This window comes from Coregonus lavaretus (genome assembly GCF_964263955.1).
Source record: "Coregonus lavaretus genome assembly, chromosome: 36".
NCBI classification, from domain to species: domain Eukaryota; kingdom Metazoa; phylum Chordata; class Actinopteri; order Salmoniformes; family Salmonidae; genus Coregonus; species Coregonus lavaretus.
In genome coordinates this window covers 12,221,235-12,247,289 of record NC_140023.1, presented here as the reverse complement: position 1 = coordinate 12,247,289, position 26,055 = coordinate 12,221,235, and the positions used below count along the sequence as shown (strand labels likewise).

General features: G+C 41.2%; 1 protein-coding gene across 2 annotated transcripts; it reads right to left on the bottom strand.

Annotated features, from left to right (window-relative positions):
- Nucleotides 1-271: 271 nt before the first annotated feature.
- plek (pleckstrin) lies at nt 272-9,627 on the bottom strand. 2 transcript variants are annotated; one of them, XR_014610713.1, is made up of 10 exons: nt 9,507-9,627; nt 5,978-6,133; nt 5,596-5,777; nt 4,527-4,618; nt 4,227-4,411; nt 2,525-2,629; nt 2,037-2,120; nt 1,760-1,832; nt 746-1,628; nt 272-685 (listed from the first exon to the last, which is right to left on the bottom strand). XR_014610713.1 is itself a non-coding variant. In XM_084153197.1 (9 exons), the coding sequence occupies exons 1-9, from the start codon at nt 9,546-9,548 to the stop codon at nt 1,489-1,491; spliced, it is 1,059 nt and encodes a 352-aa protein (XP_084009323.1). In that variant the 5' UTR covers nt 9,549-9,627; the 3' UTR covers nt 272-1,488. The 2 variants fall into 2 exon arrangements, 1 of the variants encoding a protein (XP_084009323.1); XM_084153197.1 differs by having other exon boundaries at nt 272-1,628.
- Between the last annotated feature and the right edge of the window lie 16,428 nt (nt 9,628-26,055).

The window sequence follows — 26,055 nt, the reverse complement described above, 5'->3', positions numbered from 1 at the left end:
CTACCTGAAAATAAATGATCTAAGTGATTAATAGTTGGTATTCAGCAGTCATGAAAGTATGCCTTATTTACTTTGAAGAACTACAAAATAGGGATTTTGTCAGACAGCACATGCAGCAGCTCTATAGAGATGAGTGATGACTTGGAATTAAATAATAGTCATCAAATAAAATATACATATAATATATACAACAACTGAAATATTTTATTAAAGTAATGTGAATAAATTATTGTTAAGTGATAAGCATTAATTGGCAGTCACTACCATCATGGGACTTTTATTAATTGTTTTATTCTGTGTTACAGCATTAAACCCAAATAATCGAAACTGAAATAAAATATGTGATTATTTTTTTATAATCAAACCAAAACCGAACCGACCTCAAAAAGCACTAATCGCTCAGCACTAAAGCCTGGTTAACTGTATGAAGAATAGTTTTTGTAGGAGAGTAGGTAGAGTGGAAAATGAAAGAAATGGGTGGAGAAATGGTCTTTAGCTGAGGTGAGAAGTTTGATGTGCTGCTTTTCGTGAAAGTCCTGAACCCTGCCTTTTATTGAATTCAGAGGCAATTCATCTTCCATGATGTCATAACGCCCGGTTGGAGTAGATAAACATGAGAGTGAAAGACCAAAGATGCATGTCAAATAACAGAGGCACACAATTCTTGTTTTTTTGGACATTCACTCTCATGTTTATCTACTCCAACCGGAGTAGATAAACATGAGAGTGAATGTTGGACATTTACTTTTTGACAGTAACTGGAAGTTGGAGACAAAGAGTAGATATTTTAATTAACGTGTGTAAAAATGTGGAACAAAGAATAGTGAGTAAGGGCTTTTTGACAGACAATGGAGTTAGTACACAGCCACATACAGCCAGTGCAGAGACCATGTGATATGGGTTAGGAACATCATGAAACCCACAGTGACAGGTCCTCAGAGTTAGGATATGACTGGCAGGACATGATAAGTGTTTGTTCAGTCATAGGAACTAACTGTCCTATTTTTAACCATTGTCTCACGTCAGATGGCGTCAATGCTCCGCGACGCTCGTCCCTCAACCGGTGCAGGCTAAATCGACGCGCTATCTGATGTAAGACAATGATTTTTGACAGACAGCTGGATTGAAAAGCAAAAAGGGCACACCAGAAACCATTACAGAACTTTACACCTTTCTACACAGAGATCATTGCACCCTTCTTCACAGCCTGCCTGTGATAAATATATCTAAAGGTGAAAGTGCCCCATCATGTTGAAAAGCAAGCGAGGGAGCATTTGATCTATATGAAGAGGAAATTCATAATCATTCAACATAAATACAATAAGAAACCTAAAACTCTTGAAATAACCGTAAAAGCAGAGTTTTGGATCAGTCGGATCAGATCGGTTCGGATTCCTTCTGGCTCTGAAACAATGTTTTGTACATGTCTGTCCATATTCCATATCCCTTAATTTGAGGTGTTCAGAGTAGCTATGTGGCCTGTTGTGATTATTTTCCAGTTTTTGACACGGTGTGGATGGCATTGATCCACTCCTTCCTCTCCTCAGCTGTAGCCGCTTGGAGGAAATAGTGTGTCTCGTCGGAAGTGATGATCTCAAAGAGATTCCCATCAACGTCATACCTCTTGGCTGAGCCGAAAAAAGATTAAGAAAAACATTTTGAAGAATAAGTTAGAAGGGAATTACACTTCATAGTCCTAGTCACACTGAGCCAGCGTGGGATTTGGTTCAGTGTATGTGTCCCGCAGTAATAAACTCACCATCAGGAACAAACTCCACCGCTGTGATCACAGACCCTCGCAGTTGGATAGAGCCCAGAGGGTACTCATCACCCTACAGAGAGAGCGAGGGTGGGGAAGGGAGAGAAATAAGGATTGAGGGGGAATAAAGAGAGAAAAGAGCAGATTAGCGAGAGACAAAGACAGGAGGGAGATAAATTATAGACATTAGAAAAGAGCGAGATAAAGATAAATATGTTTTTCATGTTATGTTCTTGAAAAATAATTTTGTGTGAGGTTCCACTCTCTAATCCTGTACCTTGGTGGGGTCGTAATAGTGAATATAAGCAGGATCGTTCCGGAGGATGAATTTCCGCACCTTCCAGTTTTTCCTCCGATGTCCCTGGGGTGAAAAAAAGAGAGCATGACGGGCTGACTGCTCTTCTGTTTCTGATCACTATCAGTCGTGAAAACAGCACCGACCACAGACATAGTGCTGTGGTGAACTTTCACTTCCTCCTTCATCGCAAAGGTCATATTTATAGAACGCCTACAGCCCTCTCAATTTCCACCACTTCTTCTGTGGGGACAGCCGATGAAGCACCTTTTTTTCGTGAAAGAGAACTTAGCTGTAATTCTGAAAATTAAAGTGATGCTTACTGACAATAATATGTTGTCATCCATTTAATTAACTTAAGTATGTAATACAGCATCATTCAGAACATCCCAAAATACCTGATCCGGTAATAATCACATTAGTTCATCACCTAGATATTCAATGAGTATTTACAGTGTTGCCAGTCTTACCTGTTTGAGTAAGCAGCCCTGTTTTATGATGTTACCCCTGAACTCCTCCTTCACAATCACGTCTTCATCACTGGAGTAGCCTTCACAGAAGAACCCACTGTCTGCCTGCAACACACCATACAAGGTAAGAAAACATTAGGATACAGTATTATCTCATCTCATCATCTCATCCTCACTTAGAATACATTATAGCTTTTACGTCAGGGGCGGTGTGTTCAATAGGGCGATATGGGCGACGCACTGCCAAACGGGAAAAGGAAGGGATTTTTTTTCTAATCAATTATATCACGGCAACAGTAGTTATCAGTGTTGTAATCTAGACGTCTGATCTGCCACAGTGCCACTAAATGTCCAATCAGGCTAAAGTCGTGCTTCAAATGGCCCCCCCCCCTTTTGGGGCGATTTCAGTCAGGTTGAAAATCGCCCAGAAGTCTGTCATAGACTCCCATGTAAAATCTATTTTTTTCAAATATCAGAGCTTTCAATACAATCTCTATGGGTTTCTGAGGGCTTGCACTTACGCGCTTTCGTCATACGTAACATAACCATGAACGTAACTAAGAAAAGAGCGGGTAGCAGCATCAATCAATTCACTACTACTATCAAAATGGCTAGGCTTCAGTGCAACTCGATTGTGTCTTTGAAAGAAGTTCCTTTTTGTCGGCGAACAAATGAAGATAAATTGGCAACGAAACAATTAGGACCTCCCAGACCAAATTTAATAATTCAACAGGTTTCTACTAAAGGGGGGAAGTCCTACACCCGAGGATTTTCCAAAAATTGGTACGAACGAAAAACCTGGCTAGCAGGCTGTGATGTAGCTAATGTAGTCTTCTGCTACCCCCTGCTTACTCTTTCACCCTGAAGGCGGCACGGCAGACAGCACCGCTTGGACAGCGACTGGTGTGTAATGGACATGCACCATCTTTCAGGAAAGATTAAGAAACATGAGCTGTCAAAGACCCACATGGATAGCTGTTTGAGATTGTCTGCTTTGGGGAGAGTGAACATTCCCACTCAACTGGATGAGGGATACAGGCTAGCTGTCCGCCGCCACAACGATGAGGTTAGTGTTGATAATCACAAGTTTACTGGAGAACTGAAACTGACAAGGCTGACAAGATAGGACCCTTTTGTCCATTGTTATTGGATAGGAACATAACTTATAACCAGCTCCTGACCTAAATAGATCTTAGCACAACATTTTACTCAACATATCATATTCCATATTCACTATAACAAATATATTTACTACGACATTAGCAAGAACCGCCACATCCTCAGCCGGCTAATCCAGTGTGTGAAGTTTTGCGGAGTGTTTGAGTTAGCTTTGCGAGGCAAAGATGAAACTGAGGGCTCCACCAACCCTGGTAAGCCAACACTTTTGAGATCAGTCAATAAATGCTTCTGGTATTGACTTATATGCTGCCCCTGTCTTCATGTTGTTGCTGGACATATATTTTTTAAAATGTGTGTAGGTCACCTAAATCATCAGAAAAATTGCCCCCCCTGAGAATTTTTTCAGGAGCCGCCACTGTTTTACGTACGTACGTTTATAAAGACAGAAATGTTAAAACATCGCCTAGTCTGTGTGGTCTTCTAGCAATGACCACCAGATCTCCAGATCTTCTAGCAAATATGGAAGATTATATAGACACTAGCAGCTACATGAATAACAAAAACAATCAATCCATTCACTCACAAAGTAGTAGAGTGCATCTGGCTCATCGACGAAGGTGGACATTGCCCCTCCCTCGAGCCCCTCTTTGGACACGTCCCCTGCGGGCTGTAGGAACCCTTCGTTCAGGAGTCCTGTAGCCAACATCAGAGCCTCAGGCCTGTTCCTGGCCTTGTCCTTAGAGATCAGCCAGTCCACCACCGTACTACCTGCATGAAGAAGAGAATCAAAGCTGGTATGATCTATCACAATGTGACTCAGTGAGTGAGATTCAAGACTCTCTTGAGTCTGACCTGGATAAATACAAGTTATGTGCTGCTGTACCTGTGAAGCAGTGATTGTAGACTCTCTTCTCGTTTTCCAGCTTCTGCTCTTTGACCCCATCCTCCTGGTCTCTCATTAGAATGTACAGCTCACTGAGAAAAGGCAGACAACAAAGCAGACAATACTTAGAAAGTTATCAAATGAATGATGGCTATAGTTACGAAGACATGAATGTAGCCCCATTCTCATCGACGGGGCTGTAGTGGAACAGGTTGAGAGCTTCAAGTTCCTTGGTGTCCACATCACCAATGAACTATCATGGTCCAAACACACCAAGACAGTCGTGAAGAGGGCACGACAAAGCCTATTCCCCCTCAGGAGACTGAAAAGATTCGGCATGGGTCCTCAGATCCTCAAAAAATTCTACAGCTGCACCATCGAGAGCATCCTGACTGGTTGCATCACCGCCTGGTATGGCAACTGCTTGGCCTCCGACCGTAAGGCACTACAGAGGGTAGTGCGTACGGACCTCTATACCAGGCGGTGTCAGAGGAAGGCCCTCAAAATTGTCAAAGACTCCAGCCACCCTACTCATAGACTGTTACCGCACAGCAAGCGGTACCGGAGTGCCAAGTCTAGGTCCAAAAGACTTCTCAACAGCTTCTACCCCCAAGCAATAAGACTCATAAACAGCTAATCATGGCTACCCGGGCTATTTGCACTGCCCACCCCCCCCCCCCCCCACCCACCCCCCCCATCATTTTACGCTGCTGCTACTCTGTTAATTATTTATGCATAGTCACTTTAAGTCTACCCACATGTACATATTACTTCAACTACCTCAACTAGCCGGTGCCCCCGCATATTGACTCTGCACCGGTACCCCCCTGCATATATAGCCTCCCTACTGTTATTTTATTTTACTTCTGCTCTTTTTTTCTCAACACTTTTTTGTTTTATTCTACTTTTTCTATTAAAAATAAATGCACTGTTGGTTAAGGGCTGTAAGTAAGCATTTCACTGTAATGTCTGCACCTGCTGTATTCGGCGCATGTGGCCAAAAATTTGATTTGATTTGTAAGCGTATCGTGGATCATAGGTGGTAAGTAAGACAGGTCAGAGGTCCTACCTGAGGTTGACGGTATCAGGGAGGCGAATGGACCTCCGTATCGACTTCCTGGCAAACGTTTTGCCCCCCTGCAGACAGTTGATGGCCCTCTTGATGTCCTTCACCCAGGACTCTCTCTCCTCCAGGTGGGTGGCCTGGAAGAAATGGTCCTGGTTCTTGGCCGTGCTGAGCTTAAAAACCAACTGCAAGAAAATGGCAATGTTATATTACATGTTTGATGTTTTTTTTATTTTTTACCTTTATTGAACTTCTGCCTGTATTGGGGGGGTGAATGTTTTTCAATGTACTTTAATTTCATTTTGTATGTTGCCAAAATTGTGAGGTCAGGTGGAGCACTACAGTAATGATAGACACTTGTACTCGTATTTAATAGTGTCCGTACCGTCCTCTTGCTGAAGTCCTGACAGGGACTGGTCAGAACAGCTCCCTTCAGTGGGATCATTCCTTTGGGAGCACTGTCTGTCTTTCTCTTGAAGAACTCCACCGCATCATCAGACAACACCACCCACACCACCTTCCACGAGTTCAACACTGTGCCCTGAACAATACAGAAGGGAATGTGCATGTTGATAGAATCAATCAATCAGTCCTTATACCAAAGGTATTCCACAACTGCTCAGTTCTGTTACTACAATACAAATACAATGTAATTAGAAACATGTTAGAGTAGATGACATTGTAATTATACAGGTATAATAGAAACATCATGTGAAGTGTTACCAAATTGACTTTCTTCCAAATTGACTTGCCTGGATGGGCATAAAATGTATATAATTTACACAATGTATTTATCGAATATTGAGGGATAGGATGAGGGAATACATAAAACACATATTAATCTCAGCATTTGAATGCAACAGCCTCTAGCAGTGTTTTGTTTTTAATCCTAACCTCCCCTACTCTATAAATGCAAATTTAGCAGCTGCTGAACATGACTTTTTTTTTCATAGAAAATGCTGTTCAGCAAACAGAATTATGGGAAGTGAGTGGGAATTTTAAAGTATTGCACAATCAATCCTCACAAAGAGGGATGTTACTTGAGAACAAATCTTAAGAAAGGAAATACAGACCATACATAAAATATTCATAGGTAATCATAAATCCAATACTTAGTTTTATGTGAAATGGTCTTGTTTCACTTCACTTTCTTGATTGTTGTTGTTCACCATAGAGAGCTATGATACAAAGCTATCACAGGCACTACCTATAGTTCTACGAATATGTTCCAATGATACTGAACAACCGATAAAGATTGGAATGCATAAGAATAGCATAGGCAAACGTTTATATGCGAAGAACAGTACAGGATGTGACATGATAAAATCATGTTCTATTCATTTTTCTTTTGTAAAGATTACAAACAATACAAAACAGACGCTCACAAACATCCACAACATCACCCCTGCCCAGACCCACCTGCTCACACCCCCATCTCCAGCGCCCGCCACATGGCCTCAAACTGCACCATTTTGTTTCTCTCCATCGCCAACACACTTTCAACATTTACAGTGGGGAAAAAATGAATTTAGTCAGCCACCAATTGTGCAAGTTCTCCCACTTAAAAAGATGAGAGAGGCCTGTAATTTTCATCATAGGTACACGTCAACTGGTGCAGGTCTACAATTTTGTTTCTGGTGTCCTTTGACAGCTCTTTGGTCTTGGCCATAGTGGAGTTTGGAGTGTGACTGTTTGAGGTTGTGGACAGGTGTCTTTTATACTGATAACAAGTTCAAACAGGTGCCATTAATACAGGTAACGAGTGGAGGACAGAGGAGCCTCTTAAAGAAGAAGTTACAGGTCTGTGAGAGCCAGAAATCTTGCTTGTTTGTAGGTGACCAAATACTTATTTTCCACCATAATTTGCAAATAAATTCATTAAAAATCCTACAATGTGATTTTCTGGATTTTTTTCTCCTCAATTTGTCTGTCATAGTTGACATGTACCTATGATGAAAATTACAGGCCTCTCTCATCTTTTTAAGTGGGAGAACTTGCACAATTGGTGGCTGACTAAATACTTTTTTCCCCCACTGTAGATAATAAAGCATTTGACCATTCCATTGTGTTAACAATGGAGGATTTGTTGATTTCCAGTTTTTAAGTATACGGTTTTCTAGATAATTGGCGAGAAATGTATCGTTCAACCCATCGGGTATCTCACTGCACCCTCATATGCCATGTCATTTAAATATGCAGACAGATGGATTAAAAAAAGCCAACTTTCTAACTCCGCCCATAGCATTCCCAGAAGGCATGGATTATTGAGTCATTGTTAGTTTTACACTTAAGACATGACTCTGCCATTGTGCTGTAGAATTTGTGAATTGTGTCTCTTGTGTAATAAATTCTATACATTTGTTTATACTGGATTAAGCATGTACATTTTAGTTAACTGTCATTTTGTTAGTTATGTTCCAACATTCCCTCCATCTTGTGCCAATATCAGTTATTTTTAAGTCTTGGTTCCAATAGTTTCAGTTGGATAGGCTCTCTGCAAGATTTTGTATATCTTACATATCATATGAATATTCTTTTCTGACTCAAATAGGATTCCCTCAAGATTTCTCTGATGTCCAAAAGATTTCAAATCGAAATTTCTTGATATAAAAATTTGAAGTTGCATGTATTTGAAAATATCTACATTGGTCAGTCCAAAATTGCGTTTTAATTCTGTCATGGAAATACGTGTATTTCCTGTTACCAAGTCATTTACGGTTTCTATGCCTTTAGTCTTCCATGTGGACCAATTTATCTGTGAATTCTGAAAAGCTATCCAAGGATTGTTCATTATGGTAATGTTTTTAGGGAGTGATATTGATTCTTGTATAATACATTTCATTTTCTTCCATATTGTTATAGTGTTCTTAACTATGAAGTTGTTCATGTTCTAAGCTTTATCCTTTGAAAATTGACACGTGAAAGGATTCTGGGGATGAGCATGCGCATCTTCAATATGTACCCATTGTTCCTCCACACTGGGTGGAGAGTTGATACAATTCCAAGTCTGGAAGGTTAAAAAGTACCCTCAGATTTAGGAAGATGTAAAACGTTCCTTTTATTCTATGAGTTTAATTTGCCCAAATAAAGTCTGTTATGACCGAGTATACTTTTTTAAAGAATCTCTTCGGTGAGGTCAGGTAGCTTAGTGGTTAAGAGCGTTGTGCCAGTAACCGAAAGGTCGCTGGTTCTAATCCCCGAGCACTTAACCCTAATTGCTCCTGTAAGTTGCTCTGGATAAGAGCGTCTGCTAAATGACTAAAATGTAAATGTCATTGGTATTGAGGAGAATAAATATAAAAACTTTGGGAGCCATGCAGTTCTGAAGAGGTTTATTCTACCTGTAAGATTTATGGGAAGATTATTCCATCATCTTCTATTAAGTTAGATTTTGATTAATCCAGTGAGGTCATGGGTTATCCGTCATCATCTGACCCCAGACTAAGAGTCAGTCCATTTTGACGAGACCCATCATCTGTGTTAGTCATTTGTCAGGCCATGAGAAATACGAAGTATGATTATTTTTCAGCTAATGTGGTTTGTGGGGGAAACAGTTTTGTTGCTATCTGCATTCAGTTTCTAAACATCTAAAGCGATCAAGTCTCAGGCCAAATGGAAATAGTCCTAGAACTACTACACTAACCTTCCATTTCATTTAAAGCACTTGACTGACAGCTGAAGTTGGACATGTAAATGGTCAAACATATTGCCCGCTGACTTGATGTTTCTAACTCTTGTCATCGTCTCCATCGATGGATCTTGTTCCTAACCTTCTCAAATGTGAGATAATCTATTGTCTAGTAACTAAGCTGTCCAGCAAATCTACAGTATTAAAGTCTGGCCCAAGGTAAACACAAAGACCTACACTAATCAAGGTTATTTGACAGGAACATATTTTCCTCTATCACCCTTACCTTTTTGACCAGATATCCCTCTTTGATCTGTTTTGGATCCATAACCTCTAGCTTCTGGTGTCTGTGTCTGAGTAACTGATGCAGACACAAGAGGAACACTCACCCCCCTCACATATGACCTACTTTGTTGTGTGCTGATAGAGATAGTGGAAGTTGAATGGGGTGTGTCACAATGCTGGCGGCTTTCATGGCTTCCTCTTCCTGCTCAGTGGTAGTAAAAGAGGATGGCCACAGTCGCTCATTCTCTTGGTCAAAGAGAGAACGCCTGTGTAACTGTTTGATATCAAACCTTGGTTGTCAGTGCTTTGCATTTCAGTGTCAAGCGTGCATACCACTAGAACAAAACACTATAGCTTGCAGAATGTGGGCACTGGTTACTCATGATGACGCAAGTCAACGACTTAGCGCAAACCACTTGACCACCTCCTCCTTTCAACCACAAGCATTTGAGTCACCTACTTCAAAAGCTTTTTCCATTCAGCTGTAGAAAAAGATAGACACAATTATGCAAGATAAGTCTAAGTCTGTCATGGCTTGACTGAAGTCACTCACTACAAACTGTCACGATCGTCGGATACAGAGGACCAAGGCGCAGCATGGAAGGTGAACATATTTATTAAATAATGATTACACGAACAAAAACAACAAATCGATACGTGACATCCAAAGGTGCAAAACACAAACCTACACAGGAACAAGATCCCACAAACACTGTGGGAAAACTGGCTGCTTAAGTATGGTTCCCAATCAGAGACAACAAGCAACAGCTGATACACGTTGCCTCTGATTGAGAACCACACTGGCCAACATAGAAATACTAAACTAGACCGAAAATAAATGAAAACTCACACCCTGGCTCAACATACTAGAGTCCCCAGAGCCAGGGCGTGACACAAACTCAGTTTCGCAACAACAGAAACTGTTCAGACAACCCATTCTCATGGTATGGTGGACCGGGAGTTAGACACCAACTTAAATACACAAGTTAATTATCAGGGTAAACTCAAGTATGGATTTTATTTTCATATCGGTGTGTAGGCTAATTAATATATAATAGCCATATTGGGCCATTTGAAACAATGGCACTCCTCTGACTAATAATGTTAGGCCTATCATGCCATTCTTTCTGCTTCTATGCTTTTCAGAGTTGTGTCGTTATCTTGGCAGGATGTGGGTTCACTTTACCCTTACCACAGTTTATCGAGTGCTGCCTCTATGCCTGGGGTCTCAGTTGAATTTACCTGCTGAAAATTCTTCCTACAGAAGTCTACACAGAAATTGTAATAACTTACATTTAACCACAGGACTAGACAAGGGTATTTGCTATCTCCAAAATTGGTTGCTTTTCCTTTAACATTTTTACTAATATCTGAGGGAAGTACATTCATCTATCAGAGTTCCAGTAAGCCTTTGGTCAACTAAAGGGTGATATGGTAAAATTCCCTCTAGAGGACGCAACATACACATAAACAAGGCAGGTTTACATTTATTGTCATGAATCTTGGCCTGGAGGCAGAACTGAGCCATTGATGGGCAAGCTGCTGGTGAAAAGATGGAGGAGTGATGACAAATAAAAATGTGTTGAAATCATTCACACAATACAATACATGACGCAAACTACTAATATATAATGACAAAATAGAGAAAGTAGTACGCTACTCCAAAAATATACTTTAACCTACACAGTTGTTCCAATAAACTGCTGCTCTGTTTATAAGTCACCTTGTGATTACCATCCTTACTTTATAAGCCTGAAGGACTCAGATCCCTGGAACATCCTCTGTGAAGTTCGTAATAGAGGCCAAGGAACTAAGGATATACTGTACATTCTGTGGGCTTAAATCACTCTTTACTTTAAATAAACATCAGGTGGGGTGATGTTGATGAGTTTATTGATGAATCTAGGGTGATTGAGTTTCATTAAGTGCCACCCTGAGACGCATCTCTCAGACGCAGTGATTGGAAAACGGCCCTGGTCCCTGGCAATGGAATATTCATTCACTGGCAAACAAAGCAGGGGCATACTGAGGACATTCAGTTCTATTTAGAAAGTTGGTTGTGAGCACTGAACGCTGTACACAATGCTTGTGGGTATGTTTATGTTTTTGGAGTTTGTGGAAGGAGTTCTTGGTGGTGTGGTTCTGTAGTGCCCTTCGAAGACAATGCCATTATGGTGGGATTTAAAAATAAGACAAGTCAATTTATTTATTTTTTGTCCTGGTTTTGTACCTTTCCTTGTAAAGACACACTGCATTGGTGCTTGTGTTGTGTTCCCTCTCCCACTGGTGAAGTCCCAAAAGTTGATAGTTCTAGCGACTCAATATAACATGCTTGGTAAGAGAGGTGAAGCTGACCCATTTTATTCTTAGCCTATCTTCTCCTTACCCTTCTCTTTTCCCCATCAATTTCCCTTCAATTTTGGCTGAAGCAGATGGACAGAAGCATGAGCTGTGAAGTGGAGATATAGCATGTTGTGCATGCAGCACATCCTGTGGTAGTGTAGGATTAGAGAAGTGAGTCAAGTTGTCACGCTGGTGCAGGGGCGATGTGTTCAACTGAGAGAAATGTGAGGTAAACATGATGAAACCCCCTCCTTTTTTTCTTCTTCTTCTCCTCCACACCTCCTTTGGAGTTGAGTGCTCATGAACTTCTATTCTTCAAATTTCAATCAAACCCACAGTTGTTTGAAGCTACATGATGGATGTGTTTTCTAAAGAGTGAAGTGTGTCAGGGATCCAGTATGTGAACGGTCATGCCATTTTAAGCTTGATTGATCCAAAAGTGTTCCAACTGTGTTCATACAGTTACAAACGTATCAACTGATTTCTGCACAAGATGATGCATTGTGCTCTCGATGTGAAGTCTTGCCCACCAGTCGGTCAATAAGAGCTTGAAATGTTGGCACTTACGTCAACATGACGTACTTTGGGAAAGCAATCAAATACTGCATTGGCTGTCGATAACATTCTCATCAAAATGTGTTCATATTTTTGCAATTCAAGTCATGCATGGATCAGATATCGATTCCATTAAAATAACAGGCCTGTGATCAGCCCTGTGGATACAAAGGTAGTGCACCACATGTCGCCGGGCACTTTCTTAGCAGATTTGTCAGAACAAGAAAAGTCTAGAACCAGGAGACTATCAATTATTTTTTCCTCGCTACAGCCAAAGTAAGGTATTACCTTCTCGGGTCACCTCCTTCAATTCCAATAATTTACAATTTTGCACAAAAATATAATCAATTCAGGAACCCATGTTATCTAGCTAGTCCCTTTCTGTTGACTAGTCACTATATAATCCTGTTTTGCTCTAAGATCAATGTTTAGATGCAGCAATAGGTTTTTGACATCTTCTTTCCTGTGTGTGAGCCCCCTGGGAAACATCAATAATTGTGCAGAAGAGTGCACTAGACTTAGCTGAAGGGGTAACTGATGATGGCTTCCTACGATAAAGCTTTCTCTCTCTCTCTCTCTCCCTCTCTCTTTCCTTCTCTCTCTGTGTGCTCCCTAACGCCCCCTCACATGACCGCATGGGGCACATGTCCTGCGTGCCCGTTCGGTAATCCGGCCCTGGATGAGCATGCACAAACATACTCCCCAAATCTCTGTATTAGGTACACATACAGTAAGGGAAAAAAGTATTTGACCCCCTGCTGATTTTCTACGTTTGCCCACTGACAAAGAAATGATCAGTCTATAATTTTGATGGTAGGTTTATTTGAACAGTGAGAGACAGAATAACAACAAAAAAATCCAGAAAAACGCATGTCAAAAATGTTATAAATTGATTTGCATTTTAATGAGGGAAATAAGTATTTGACCCCCTCTCAATCAGAAAGATTTCTGGCTGCCAGGTGTCTTTTATACAAGTAACGAGCTGATATTAGGAGCACACTCTTCAAGGGAGTGCTCCTAATCTCAGCTTGTTACCTGTATAAAAGACACCTGTCCACAGAAGCAATCAATCAATCAGATACCAAACTCTCCACCATGGCCAAGACCAAAGAGCTCTCCAAGGATGTCAGGGACAAGATTGTAGACCTACACAAGGCTGGAATGGGCTACAAGACCATTGGCAAGCAGCTTGGTGAGAAGGAAGAAACAAAACATAACTGTCAATCTCCCTCGGCCTGGGGCTCCATGCAAGATCTCACCTCGTGGAGCTGCAGTGATCATGAGAACGGTGAGGAAGCAGCCCAGAACTACACGGGAGGATCTTGTCAATGATCTCAAGGCAGCTGGGACCATAGTCACCAAGAAAACAATTGGTAAAACACTACGCTGTGAAGGACTGAAATCCTGCAGCGCCCGCAAGGTCCCCCTGCTCAAGAAAGCACATATACATGCCCGTCTGAAGTTTGCCAATGAACATCTGAATGATTCAGAGGATAACTGGGTGAAAGTGGTGGTCAGATGAGACCAAAATCAAGCTCTTTGGCATCAACTCAACTCGCCGTGTTTGGAGGAGGAGGAATGCTGCCTATGACCCCAAGAACACCATCCCTACCGTCAAATGTGGAGGTGGAAACATTATGCTTTGGGGGGGTTTTTCTGCTAAGGGGACAGGACAACTTCACCGCATCAAAGGGACGATGGACGGGGCTATGTACCGTCAAATCCTGGGTGAGAACCTCCTTCCCTCAGCCAGGGCATTGAAAATGGGTTGTGGATGGGTATTCCAGCATGACAATGACCCAAAACACACGGCCAAGGCAACAAAGGAGTGGCTCAAGAAGAAGCACATTAAGGTCCTGGAGTGGCGTGGCCAGTCTCCAGACCTTAATCTCATAGAAAATCTGTGGAGGGAGCTGAAGGTTCGAGTTGCCAAACGTCAGGCTCGAAACCTTAATGACTTGGAGAAGATCTGCAAAGAGGAGTGGGACAAAATCCCTCCTGAGATGTGTGCAATCCTGGTGGCCAACTACAAGAAACGTCTGACCTCTGTGATTGCCAACAAGGGTTTTGCCACCAAGTACTAAGTCATGTTTTGCAGAGGAGTCAAATACTTATTTCCCTCATTAAAATGCAAATCAATTTATACCATTTTTGACATGCGTTTTTCTGGATTTTTGTTGTTGTTATTCTGTCTCTCACTGTTCAAATAAACCTACCATTAAAATGATAGACTGATCATTTCTTTGTCAGTGGGCAAACGTACAAAATCAGCAGGGGATCAAATACTTTTTTCCCTCACTGTAGGCCACTGAAACATTAAACGAGGTTGTGTTTACGAGGCGGAATCACATGGTCTCGTTTCAGTTTGGGCTTTTTCTAATAAATGTGAGCCCACACTGTGTCTGCTCTTTAACTTTTCTGAATCAATCAGACCTGTGTAAATGCTGATGCCCTTTTAGGCTCTGTAGGGGGTTAACAGAGAGGAATCCGCTGTCAGCAGCTATGGGCCTTCAAACTAAATACAGATTCCAGGATACAGGATGTGTCAGAATGACCTCATTCCAGTATTAAATGGAACTTCTCTGGAGTCACTCAAATTCATAGACAGAGCTATGGATGCAAGGACTGATCATCCATGATATCAACATTATAGTTTTAACCCTAAAAGCACCAACAAGGGTGTCATAATTTTGAAAGCCTTTTATCCTTCTGAAATTTTTGGACTTTGTCAAGCAACTACTTTCATTATACATTTTAGTAATTTAGCAGATGCTCTTATCCAGAGTGACTTACAGTTAGTGAGTGCATTAACTTTTTTTTTCATACTGGCCCCCCGTGGGAATCGAACCCACAACCCTGGCGTTGCAAGCACCATGCTCTACCAACTGAGCTACACAGGGCCAACTGAGCTACACTTACCAACCAAATAACAATGTAAAATAATCTCTCTTTTGTATACTAATAAACTGAAAGTAAACTGTGATAAAAGCACCACATTTGGCACAGAGGTAGATGTACAGAATGTACCCCCAAAATATATAGCTATGGAGCCACCCCAGATTTGGCCCCTAGGGGGCATGGCACCCACTATAACTCAAAGATAACTCAATGTACAGTATCTATACCAAGTGGAGTGTCTCATCTTTCAGATGCAATTGGAACTGAGTTGATAGCCCATAGCGTCCCAAAGTTAGAGCTAAATGTCTGATGGACATCTTTGGTTCTACCGGTATGTAGGATTAGCTCAATCGCCAATTTCTCCGCCTCTGTGTATCACAGAAACACAACACTTTGAATGAATAACAGACAAATGTTCATAAAAAATGTATATGAATGAAATTGATCAAAATATATTTTCAAAACATGAAAAACATACAAAATATCAAATTTGAAGTATTAAATGTGACTATAAATGTATGAACATTTGGTAATATATGCTTATTTTGGGGAATTTAAGCCATTTACCTGTTAGGAATGAGCCCGTTGGCAAATATGTTGCCGCTTTTAGGGTTAAAAATGTTTTGAGGCTATACAGTGGTTGTTTACATTTACATTGTTTATGAACATCGGAGTAAAACAAGCTTATATTTTGGGTTCTGATGGGGTACGACAGTTGAACTAAGCTCATGAGGCATTTATAAGGAATATTCTTCTATAATCAATGTATATCATTAAGTTAAAAAATTGATGTAGCAACTAAGGATTCTAGGTTTAATTGATAGTCTATTGACGCATCCGTGCGTCAATGTAATTAACATAATAAAAAAAATATTCCCCCAGATCTCCATCAGTTTAAGCTAGAGATATCCGTTTTTTTTCATGGGCTGCGTCTCAATTTACCCGCTATGTCGGCCTTCCGCATCTGCGGTGGAAAGTGGCAGAGCTACAGCGCTGTTTGTCAGACCAGGAGACATCCCGATAATCTGTCTTCTCAGGAAAACGTCTGTACGGTTTGGCCTACTAACGAATATGACCACTCTATGGAAAGATGAGACCATCATCGCCCCCACATGTGTCACGGGACTTGCCTGAAAGTAACCCATACAAATTAATGGAAGTTTGGAGGTAGTTTTGTGCCAGCAAAAAAAAGGGGTAAATATGTGTACAAAAAACTAAAATATAAGATTTATGTCAGACACTTCAAAACCTTATTCCTTATAATGAATTTTTTTGACAGTTTTTTTTTGTGCCATTTATGAATGTGTTATTCAATGCGTTTCTATTGGCAATAGTAGTAAAGGCCAAATTCAATATTCTATCAACAGCAAATATATATGAAGGAAAACCAGCCAACAAGTGCTAAGCATACAGTGGGGAAAAAAAGTATTTAGTCGGCCACCAATTGTGCAAGTTCTCCCACTTAAAAAGATGAGAGAGGCCTGTAATTTTCATCATAGGTACACGTCAACTATGACAGACAAATTGAGAAAAAAAATTCCAGAAAATCCCATTGTAGGATTTTTAATGAATTTATTTGCAAATTATGGTGGAAAATAAGTATTTGGTCACCTACAAACAAGCAAGATTTCTGGCTCTCACAGACCTGTAACTTCTTCTTTAAGAGGCTCCTCTGTCCTCCACTCGTTACCTGTATTAATGGCACCTGTTTGAACTTGTTATCAGTATAAAAGACACCTGTCCACAACCTCAAACAGTCACACTCCAAACTCCACAATGGCCAAGACCAAAGAGCTGTCAAAGGACACCAAAAACAAAATTGTAGACCTGCACCAGGCTGGGAAGACTGAATCTGCAATAGGTAAGCAGCTTGGTTTGAAGAAATCAACTGTGGGAGCAATTATTAGGAAATGGAAGACATACAAGACCACTGATAATCTCCCTCGATCTGGGGCTCCACGCAAGATCTCACCCCGTGGGGTCAAAATGATCACAAGAACGGTGAGCAAAAATCCCAGAACCACACGGGGGAACCTAGTGAATGACCTGCAGAGAGCTGGGACCAAAGTAACAAAGCCTACCATCAGTAACACACTACGCCGCCAGGGACTCAAATCCTGCAGTGCGAGACGTGTCCCCCTGCTTAAGCCAGTACATGTCCAGGCCCGTCTGAAGTGCATTTGGATGATCCAGAAGAGGATTGGGAGAATGTCATACGGTCAGATGAAACCAAAATATAACTTTTTGGTAAAAACTCAACTCGTCGTGTTTGGAGGACAAAGAATGCTGAGTTGCATCCAAAGAACACCATACCTACTGTGAAGCATGGGGTTGGAAACATCATGCTTTGGGGCTGTTTTTCTGCAAAGGGACCAGGACGACTAATCTGTGTAAAGGAAAGAATGAATGGGGCCATGTATCGTGAGATTTTGAGTGAAAACCTCCTTCCATCAGCAAGGGCATTGAAGATGAAACGTGGCTGGGTCTTTCAGCATGACAATGATCCCAAACACACCGCCCGGGCAACGAAGGAGTGGCTTCGTAAGAAGCATTTCAAGGTCCTGGAGTGGCCTAGCCAGTCTCCAGATCTCAACCCCATAGAAAATCTTTGGAGGGAGTTGAAAGTCTGTGTTGCCCAGCGACAGCCCCAAAACATCACTGCTCTAGAGGAGATCTGCATGGAGGAATGGGCCAAAATACCAGCAACAGTGTGTGAAAACCTTGTGAAGACTTACAGAAAACGTTTGACCTGTGTCATTGCCAACAAAGGGTATATAACAAAGTATTGAGAAACTTTTGTTATTGACCAAATACTTATTTTCCACCATCATATGCCAATAAATTCATAAAAAATCCTACAATGTGACTTTCTGGATTCTTTTTCCTCATTTTGTCTGTCATAGTTGACGTGTACCTATGATGAAAATTACAGGCCTCTCTCATCTTTTTAAGTGGGAGAACTTACACAATTGGTGGCTGACTAAATACTTTTTTTCCCCACTGTATGTGGGAACTCCTTCAAGACTGTTGGAAAAACATTCCAGGTGAAGCTGGTTGAGAGAATGCCTAGAGTGTGCAAAGCTGTTATCAAGGCAAAGGGTGGCTATATTTTGATTTGTTTAACACTATTTTGGTTACTACATGATTCCATAAGTGTTATTTCATAGTTTTGATGTCTTCACTATTACTCTGCAATGTAAAAAATAGTAAAAAAAAAATAAAAACCCTTGAGTGAGTAGGTGTATCCAAACTTTTGAATGGTAGTGTATATGTATATTTTATATGTACAGGGGTCCTATAAATGTAGCATATCTGTGTTTTGTTTCAGTCAAAGCACATATTATGCCTAGTGGCACATGCTGTTCAGTTTTGGCCGCATGAGAGAAAATGACGATCATTCGCACAATCTTACTAAAATCTCATTAGAAATGAGGTTGTGTTTTTTGTCTTACAGTAACATTATACTATATGCTATTGATTTTGCAGACATTCAGCTTTGATCTATTGTAACTTTATTAAGCGACCACCATTCTCCATTCATCACTGAAATTCGCCAGAGTAGCTTGTTCTCTGGGCAGCCGAATGAGTATAGCAGAGACTGTTTGTAAAGTAGAGAATCCCGCACTTGTGCAGAAGCTTCAGATTTGTAGCTATAGGGAAGAGGGTTCCATAGAACTCGGAACCGCAACCACTCCGTTATTTATTTTCCCATACAGAAAACACGTATAGACATTTTGACGGTTGAACAATATGTAAATATAGCCTGTTATGGTTATGTCTATGGAAGAAAAATATATACATGAAGTATTTGATCCCCTGCTGATTTTGTACGTTTGCCCACTGACAAAGACATGATCAGTCTATAATTTTAATGGTAGGTTTATTTGAACAGTGAGAGACAGAATAACAACAAAAAAATCCAGAAAAACACATGTCAAAAAAGTTCTAAATTGATTTGCATTTTAATGAGGTAAATAAGTATTTGACCCCTCTGCAAAACATGACTTAGTACTTGGTGGCAAAACCCTTGTTGGCAATCACAGAGGTCAGACGTTTCTTGTATTTGGCCACCAGGTTTGCACACATCTCAGGAGGGATTTTGTCCCACTCCTCTTTGCAGATCTTCTCCAAGTCATTAAGGTTTCGAGCCTGACGTTTGGCAACTCAAACCTTCAGCTCCCTCCACAGATTTTCTATGGGATTAAGGTCTGGAGACTGGCTAGGTCACTCCAGGACCTTAATGTGCTCTTCTTGAGCCACTCCTTTGTTGCCTTGGCCATGTGTTTTGGGTCATTGTCATGCTGGAATACCCATCCACAACCCATTTTCAATGCCCTGGCTGAGGGAAGGAGGTTCTCACCCAAGATTTGACGGTACATGGCCCCGTCCATCGTCCCTTTGATGCGGTGAAGTTGTCCTGTCCCCTTAGCAGAAAAACACCCCCAAAGCATAATGTTTCCACCTCCATGTTTGACGGTGGGGATGGTGTTCTTGGGGTCATAGGCAGCATTCCTCCTCCTCCAAACACGGCGAGTTGAGTTGATGCCAAAGAGCTCGATTTTGGTCTCATCTGACCACAACACTTTCACCCAGTTCTCCTCTGAATCATTCAGATGTTCATTGGCAAACTTCAGAAGGGCCTGTATATGTGCTTTCTTGAGCAGGGGGACCTTGCGGGCGCTGCAGTATTTCAGTCCTTCACGGCGTAATGTGTTACCAATTGTTTTCTAGGTGACTATGGTCCCAGCTGCCTTGAGATCATTGACAAGATCCTCCCGTGTAGTTCTGGGCTGATGCCTCACCGTTCTCATGATCATTGCAACTCCACGAGGTGAGATCTTGCATGGAGCCCCAGGCCGAGGGAGATTGACAGTGATTTGTGTTTCTTCCATTTGCGAATAATCACACCAACTGTTGTCACCTTCTCACCAAGCTGCTTGGCGATGGTCTTGTTGCCCATTCCAGCCTTGTGTAGGTCTACAATCTTGTCCCTGACTTCCTTGGAGAGCTCTTTGGTCTTGGCCATGGTGGAGAGTTTGGAATCTGATAGATTGATTACTTCTGTGGACAGGTGTCTTTTATACAGGTAACAAACTGAGATTAGGAGCACTCCCTTTAAGAGTGTGTTCCTAATCTCAGCTCGTTACCTGTATAAAAGACACCCGGGAGCAAGAAATCTTTCTGATTGTGAGGGGGTCAAATACTTATTTCCCTCATTAAAATGCAAATCAATTTATAACATTTTTGACATGTGTTTTTCTGGATGTTTTTGTTGTTATTCTGTCTCTCACTGTTCAAATAAACCTACCATAAAAATTATAGACTGATCATTTCTTTGTCAGTGGGCAAACGTACAAAATCAGCAGGGGATCAAATACTTTTTTCCCTCACTGTATATATATTTTTTACAAATATGAATGAAATATCCATTCTTTGTGGTGGGCACACTGCGCTCTCAATCACAAATTTAAATGTCACCAAGCCCCACCCCGCCTCTAACTGACAGGCTGCCGTTGAAATTTGAATTCAGAAGAAGGGGAAAGTCGTCACCAGTGGTATAAAGTACTTAAGTAAAAATACTTAAAGTACTACTTAAGTAGTTTTTTGGGGTATCTGTACTTCACTTTACTATTTATATTTTTGACAACTTTTACTTTACTACATTCCTAAAGAAAATAATGTACTTTTTACTCCATAGATTTTTCCTGACACCCAAAAGTACTCAATACATTCTGAATGCTTAGCAGGACAGGAAATTGGTTCAATTCACACACTTATCAAGAGAACATCCCTGGTCATCCCTACTGCCTCTGATCTGGCAGACTCACTAAACACACATGCTTCGTTTGTAAATGATTTCTGAGTGTTGGAGTATGACTCTGCTTAAAAAACAAGAAAATGGTGCAGTCTGGTTTGCTCTATGTAAGGAATTTGAAATTATTTATACTTTTACTTTTGCTTTCGATACTTAAGTATATTTGATAAATAACATTTACTTATGATACTAAAGTATATTTAAAACCAAATACTTTTAGACTTTTACTCAAGTAGTATTTTACTGGTTGACTTTCACTTTTACGTGAGTCATATTCTATTAAGATATTATTATTTTGATCAAGTATGGCAATTTGCTGGGCCTCCCGAGTGGCGCAGCGGTCTAAGGCACTGCAGTGCTTTAGGTGTCACTACAGATCCGGGTTTGATCCCAGGCTGTGTGGCAGCCGGCTGTGACCGGAAAACCCATAAGGCGACGCACAATTGGTCCGGTTTAGGGGAGGATTTGGCCGGCTGGGATATCAAATTACATTTTATTTGTCACATGCGCCGAATACAACAGGTGTAGACCTTACAGTGAAATGCTTACTTACAAGCCCTTAACCAACAATGCAGTTTTAAGGAAGAATAACCCCAAAAATCACACAAAAAATACAATATAAAATAATACAAAATAAAAGTAACAAATAATTAAAGAGCAGCAGTAAAATAACAATAGTGAGGCTATATACAGGGGGTACCTGTACCGAGTCAATGTGCGGGGGCACCGGTTAGTCGATGTAATTGAGGTAATATGTACATGTAGGTAGAGTTATTAAAGTGACTATGCATAGATAATAAACAGAGAGTAGCACCAGCGTAAAAGAGAGGGGGGGGGGGGGCAATGCAAATAGTCTGGGTAGCCATAATTTTTAGATGTTCAGGAGTCTTAAGGCTTGGGGGTAGAAGCTGTTTAGAAGCCTATTGAACCTAGACTTGGCACTCCGGTACCGCTTGCCGTGCGGTAGCAGATAGAACAGTTTATGGCTAGGGTGGCTGGAGTCTTTGACAATTTTTAGGGCCTTTGTCTGACACCGCCTGGTATAAAGGTCCTGGATGGCAGGAAGCTTGGTCCCAGTGATGTACTGGGCCGTACGCACTACCCTCTGTAGTGCCTTGCGGTCGGAGGCCGAGCAGTTGCCATACCAGGCAGTGATGCAACCAGTCAGGATGCTCTCGATGGTGTAGCTGTAGAACCTTTTGAGGATCTGAGGACCCATGCCAAATCTTTTCAGTCACCTTAGGGGGAATAGGTTTTGTTGTGCCCTCTTCACGACTGTCTTGGTGTGCTTGGACCATGTTAGTTTGTTGGTGATGTGGACACCAAGGAACTTAAAGCTCTCAACCTGCTCCAATACAGCCCTTCGTGAAACAATAACTATTTCCCCCTTGGCATTTTTCATATTTTGTTGCATTACAACCTGTAATTTAAATTGATTTTTATTTGGATTTCATGTAATAGACATACACAAAATAGTCCAAATTGGTGAAGTGAAATGAAAAAAATTACTTGCGTGCATATGTATTCACCCCCTTTGCTATGAAGCCCCTAAATAAGATCTGGTGCAACCAATTACCTTCAGAAGTCACATAATTAGTTCAATAAAGTCCACCTGTGTGCAATCTAAGTGTCACATGATATGTCACATGATCTCAGTATATATACACATGTTCTGAAAGACCCCAGAGTCTGCAACACCACTAAGCAAGGGGCACCAACACGCAAGCGGCACCATGATGACTAAGGAGCTCTCCAAACAGGTCAGGGACAAAGTTGTGGAGAAGTACAGATCAGGGTTGGATTATAAAAAAATATTGAACATCCCACGAGCACCATTAAACACATTATTAAAAAATTGAAAGAATATGGCACCACAACAAATCTGTCAAGAGAGGGCCGCCCACAAAAACTCACGGACCAGGCAAGGAGGGCATTATTCAGAGAGGCACCAAAGACACCAAAGATACCTCTGAAGGAGCTGCAAAGCTCCACAGCAGAGATTGGAGTATCTGTCCACAGGACCACTTTAAGCCATACACTCCACAGAGCTGGGCTTTACAGAAGATGGCCAGAAAAAATCCATTGTTACAGAAAATAAATGTGGTGTTCGCCAAAAGGCGTGTGGGAGACTCGCCAAACGTATGGAAGAAGGTACTCTGGTCAATTGAGACTAAAATTTAGCTTTTTGGCAATCAAGGAAAACGCTATGTCTGGCGCAAACCCAACACCTCTCATCACCCCGAGAACATCATCCCCACAGTGAAGCATGTTGGTGGCAGCATCATGCTGTGGGGATGTTTTTCATCTGCAGGGACTAGGAAACTGGTCAGAATTGAAGGAATGATTGATGGCGGTAAATATAGGGAAATTCTTGAGGGAAACCTGTTTCAGTCTTCCAGAGATATGAGACTGGAACAGAGGTTCACCTTCAAGCAGGACAATGACCCTTATGCATACTGCTAAAGCAACACTTGAGTGGTTTAAGGGGAAACATTTAAATGTCTTGTAATGGCCTAGTCAAAGCCCAGACCTCAATCCAATTGAGAATATGTGGTATGACTAAAGATTACTTTACACCAGCGGAACCCATCCAACTTGAAGGAACTGGAGCAGTTTTGTCTTGAAGAATGGGCAAAAATCCCAGTGGCTTATAGAGACATACCCCAAGAGACGTGAAGCTGTAATTGCTGCAAAAGATGGCTCTACAAAGTGTTGACTTTGGGTGAATAGTTATGCATTCTCAAGATTTCTGTTTTTTTGTCTTATTTCTTGTTTGTTTCACAATAAAGAAATATTTTGCATCTTCAAAGTGGTAGGCATGTTGTGTAAATCAAATGATACAAACCCCCAAATTTTATTCCAGGTTGTAAGGCAACAAAATAGGAAAAATGCCAAGGGGGGTGAATACTTTTGCAAGCCACTGTAGCCCTATTTGGTAAAAGACCAAGTCCATATTATGGCAAGAACAGCTCAAATAAGCAAAGAGAAACGACAGTCAATCATTACTTTAAGACATGAAGGTCAGTCAATACGGAACATTTCAAGAACATTGAAAGTTTCTTCAAGTGCAGTGGCAAAAACCATCAAGCGCTATGATGAAACTGACTCTCATGAGGACCACCACAGGAATGGAAGACCCAGAGTTACCTCTGCTGCAGAGGATAAGTTCATTAGAGTTACCAGCCTCAGAAATTGCAGCCCAAATAAATGCTTCATAGAGTTCAAGTCACAGACACATCTCAACATCAACTGTTCAGAGGGGACTGTGGGAATCAGGCCTTCATGGTCGAATTTCTGCAAAGAAACCACTACTAAAGGACACTAATAAGAAGAAAAGACCTGCTTGGGCCAAGAAACACGAGCAATGGACATTAGACCGGTGGAAATTTGTCCTTTGGTCTGGATTCCAAATTGGTGAGTTTTGGTTCCAACCGCCGTGGATTTGTGAGATGCGGTGTAGGTGAACGGATGATCTCCGCTTGTGTATTTCCCACCGTAAAGCATGGAGGAGGACTTAACCAACATGGCTACCACAGCATTCTGCAGCGATATGCCATCCCATCTGGTTTGGGCTTAGTGGGACTATCATTTGTTTTTCAACAGGACAATGACCCAACACACCTCCAGGCTGTGTAAGGGCTATTTTGCCAAGAAGGAGAGTGATGGAGTGCTGCATCAGATGACCTGGCCTCCACAATCTCCCGACCTCAACCCAATTGAGATGGTTTGGAATGAGTTGGTCTGCAGAGTGAAGGAAAGGCAGCCAACATGTGCTCAGCATATGTGGGAACTCCTTCAAGACTGTTGGAAAAGCATTCCAGGTGAAGCTGTTTGAGAGAATGCCAAGAGTGTTCAAAGCTGTCGTCAAGGCAATGGGTGGCTATTTGAAGAATCTCAAATATAAAATATATTTTGATTTTTTTAACACTTTTTTGGTTGATACAAGATTCCATATGTGTTATTTCATAGTTTTGATGTCTTCACTATTATTCTACAATTTAGAAAATAGTAAAATAAAGAAAAACCCTTGAATGAGTAGGTGTGTCCAAACTTTTGACTGGTACTGTATATTTCTTTCAAAATCATTAAATATGCCTATGATAATATGATAATTCATAAACATGAATGTTTCAGAAGTTTAAGGTCGATATGATGTAGATGCAACAACTAAGAACGTTGAAGTGCAAGGCTCAACTTCTGCACATGCACAGATACTGTGTGTATTTGTATTTATTAGGGATCACCAAGGCAGCAGCTACTTTTCCTGTGGTCCAAACACATTAAGGCACTTATGTCACACATAAAACAAAAGATAAAACAATTCATCATATAACATTATTGCACCACTACATATTTACACTACAAAATGTATAATACCACCATACAACAATATTACAATGTATATGTGTGTAGAGTGTGTGTTCTAGCGTGCATATGCGTGTGTCTGTAACTGTGTGTGTATCTCTTCACAGTCCCTTCTGTTTCTTAATATGTATTTTTGTCTGGTTTTTAAATCTGATTATACTGCTTGCATCAGTTACCTGATGTGGAATAGAGTTCCAAGTAGTCATGGCTCTATGTAGTACTGTGCACCTCCCATAGTCTGGTCTTGACTTGGGGATTGTGAAGAGACCTCTGGTGGCATGTCTTGTGGGGTGTGCATAGGTGTCCGAGCTGTGCGCTAGTAGTTTAAACATACACCTCTGTGCATTGAGCATGTCAACACTTCTTACAAAAACAAGTATTGATGAAGTCAATCTCTCCTCCACTTTGAGTCATGAGAGATTTACATGCATGTTATTAATGTTAGCTCTCCGTGCCCTGTTCTGAGCCAATTGTAATTTTCCGAGGTCCCTCTTTTTGGCACCTGACCACATGACTAAACAGTAGTCCAGGTGTGACAAAACTAGGACCTATAGGACCTGCCATGTTTATAGTG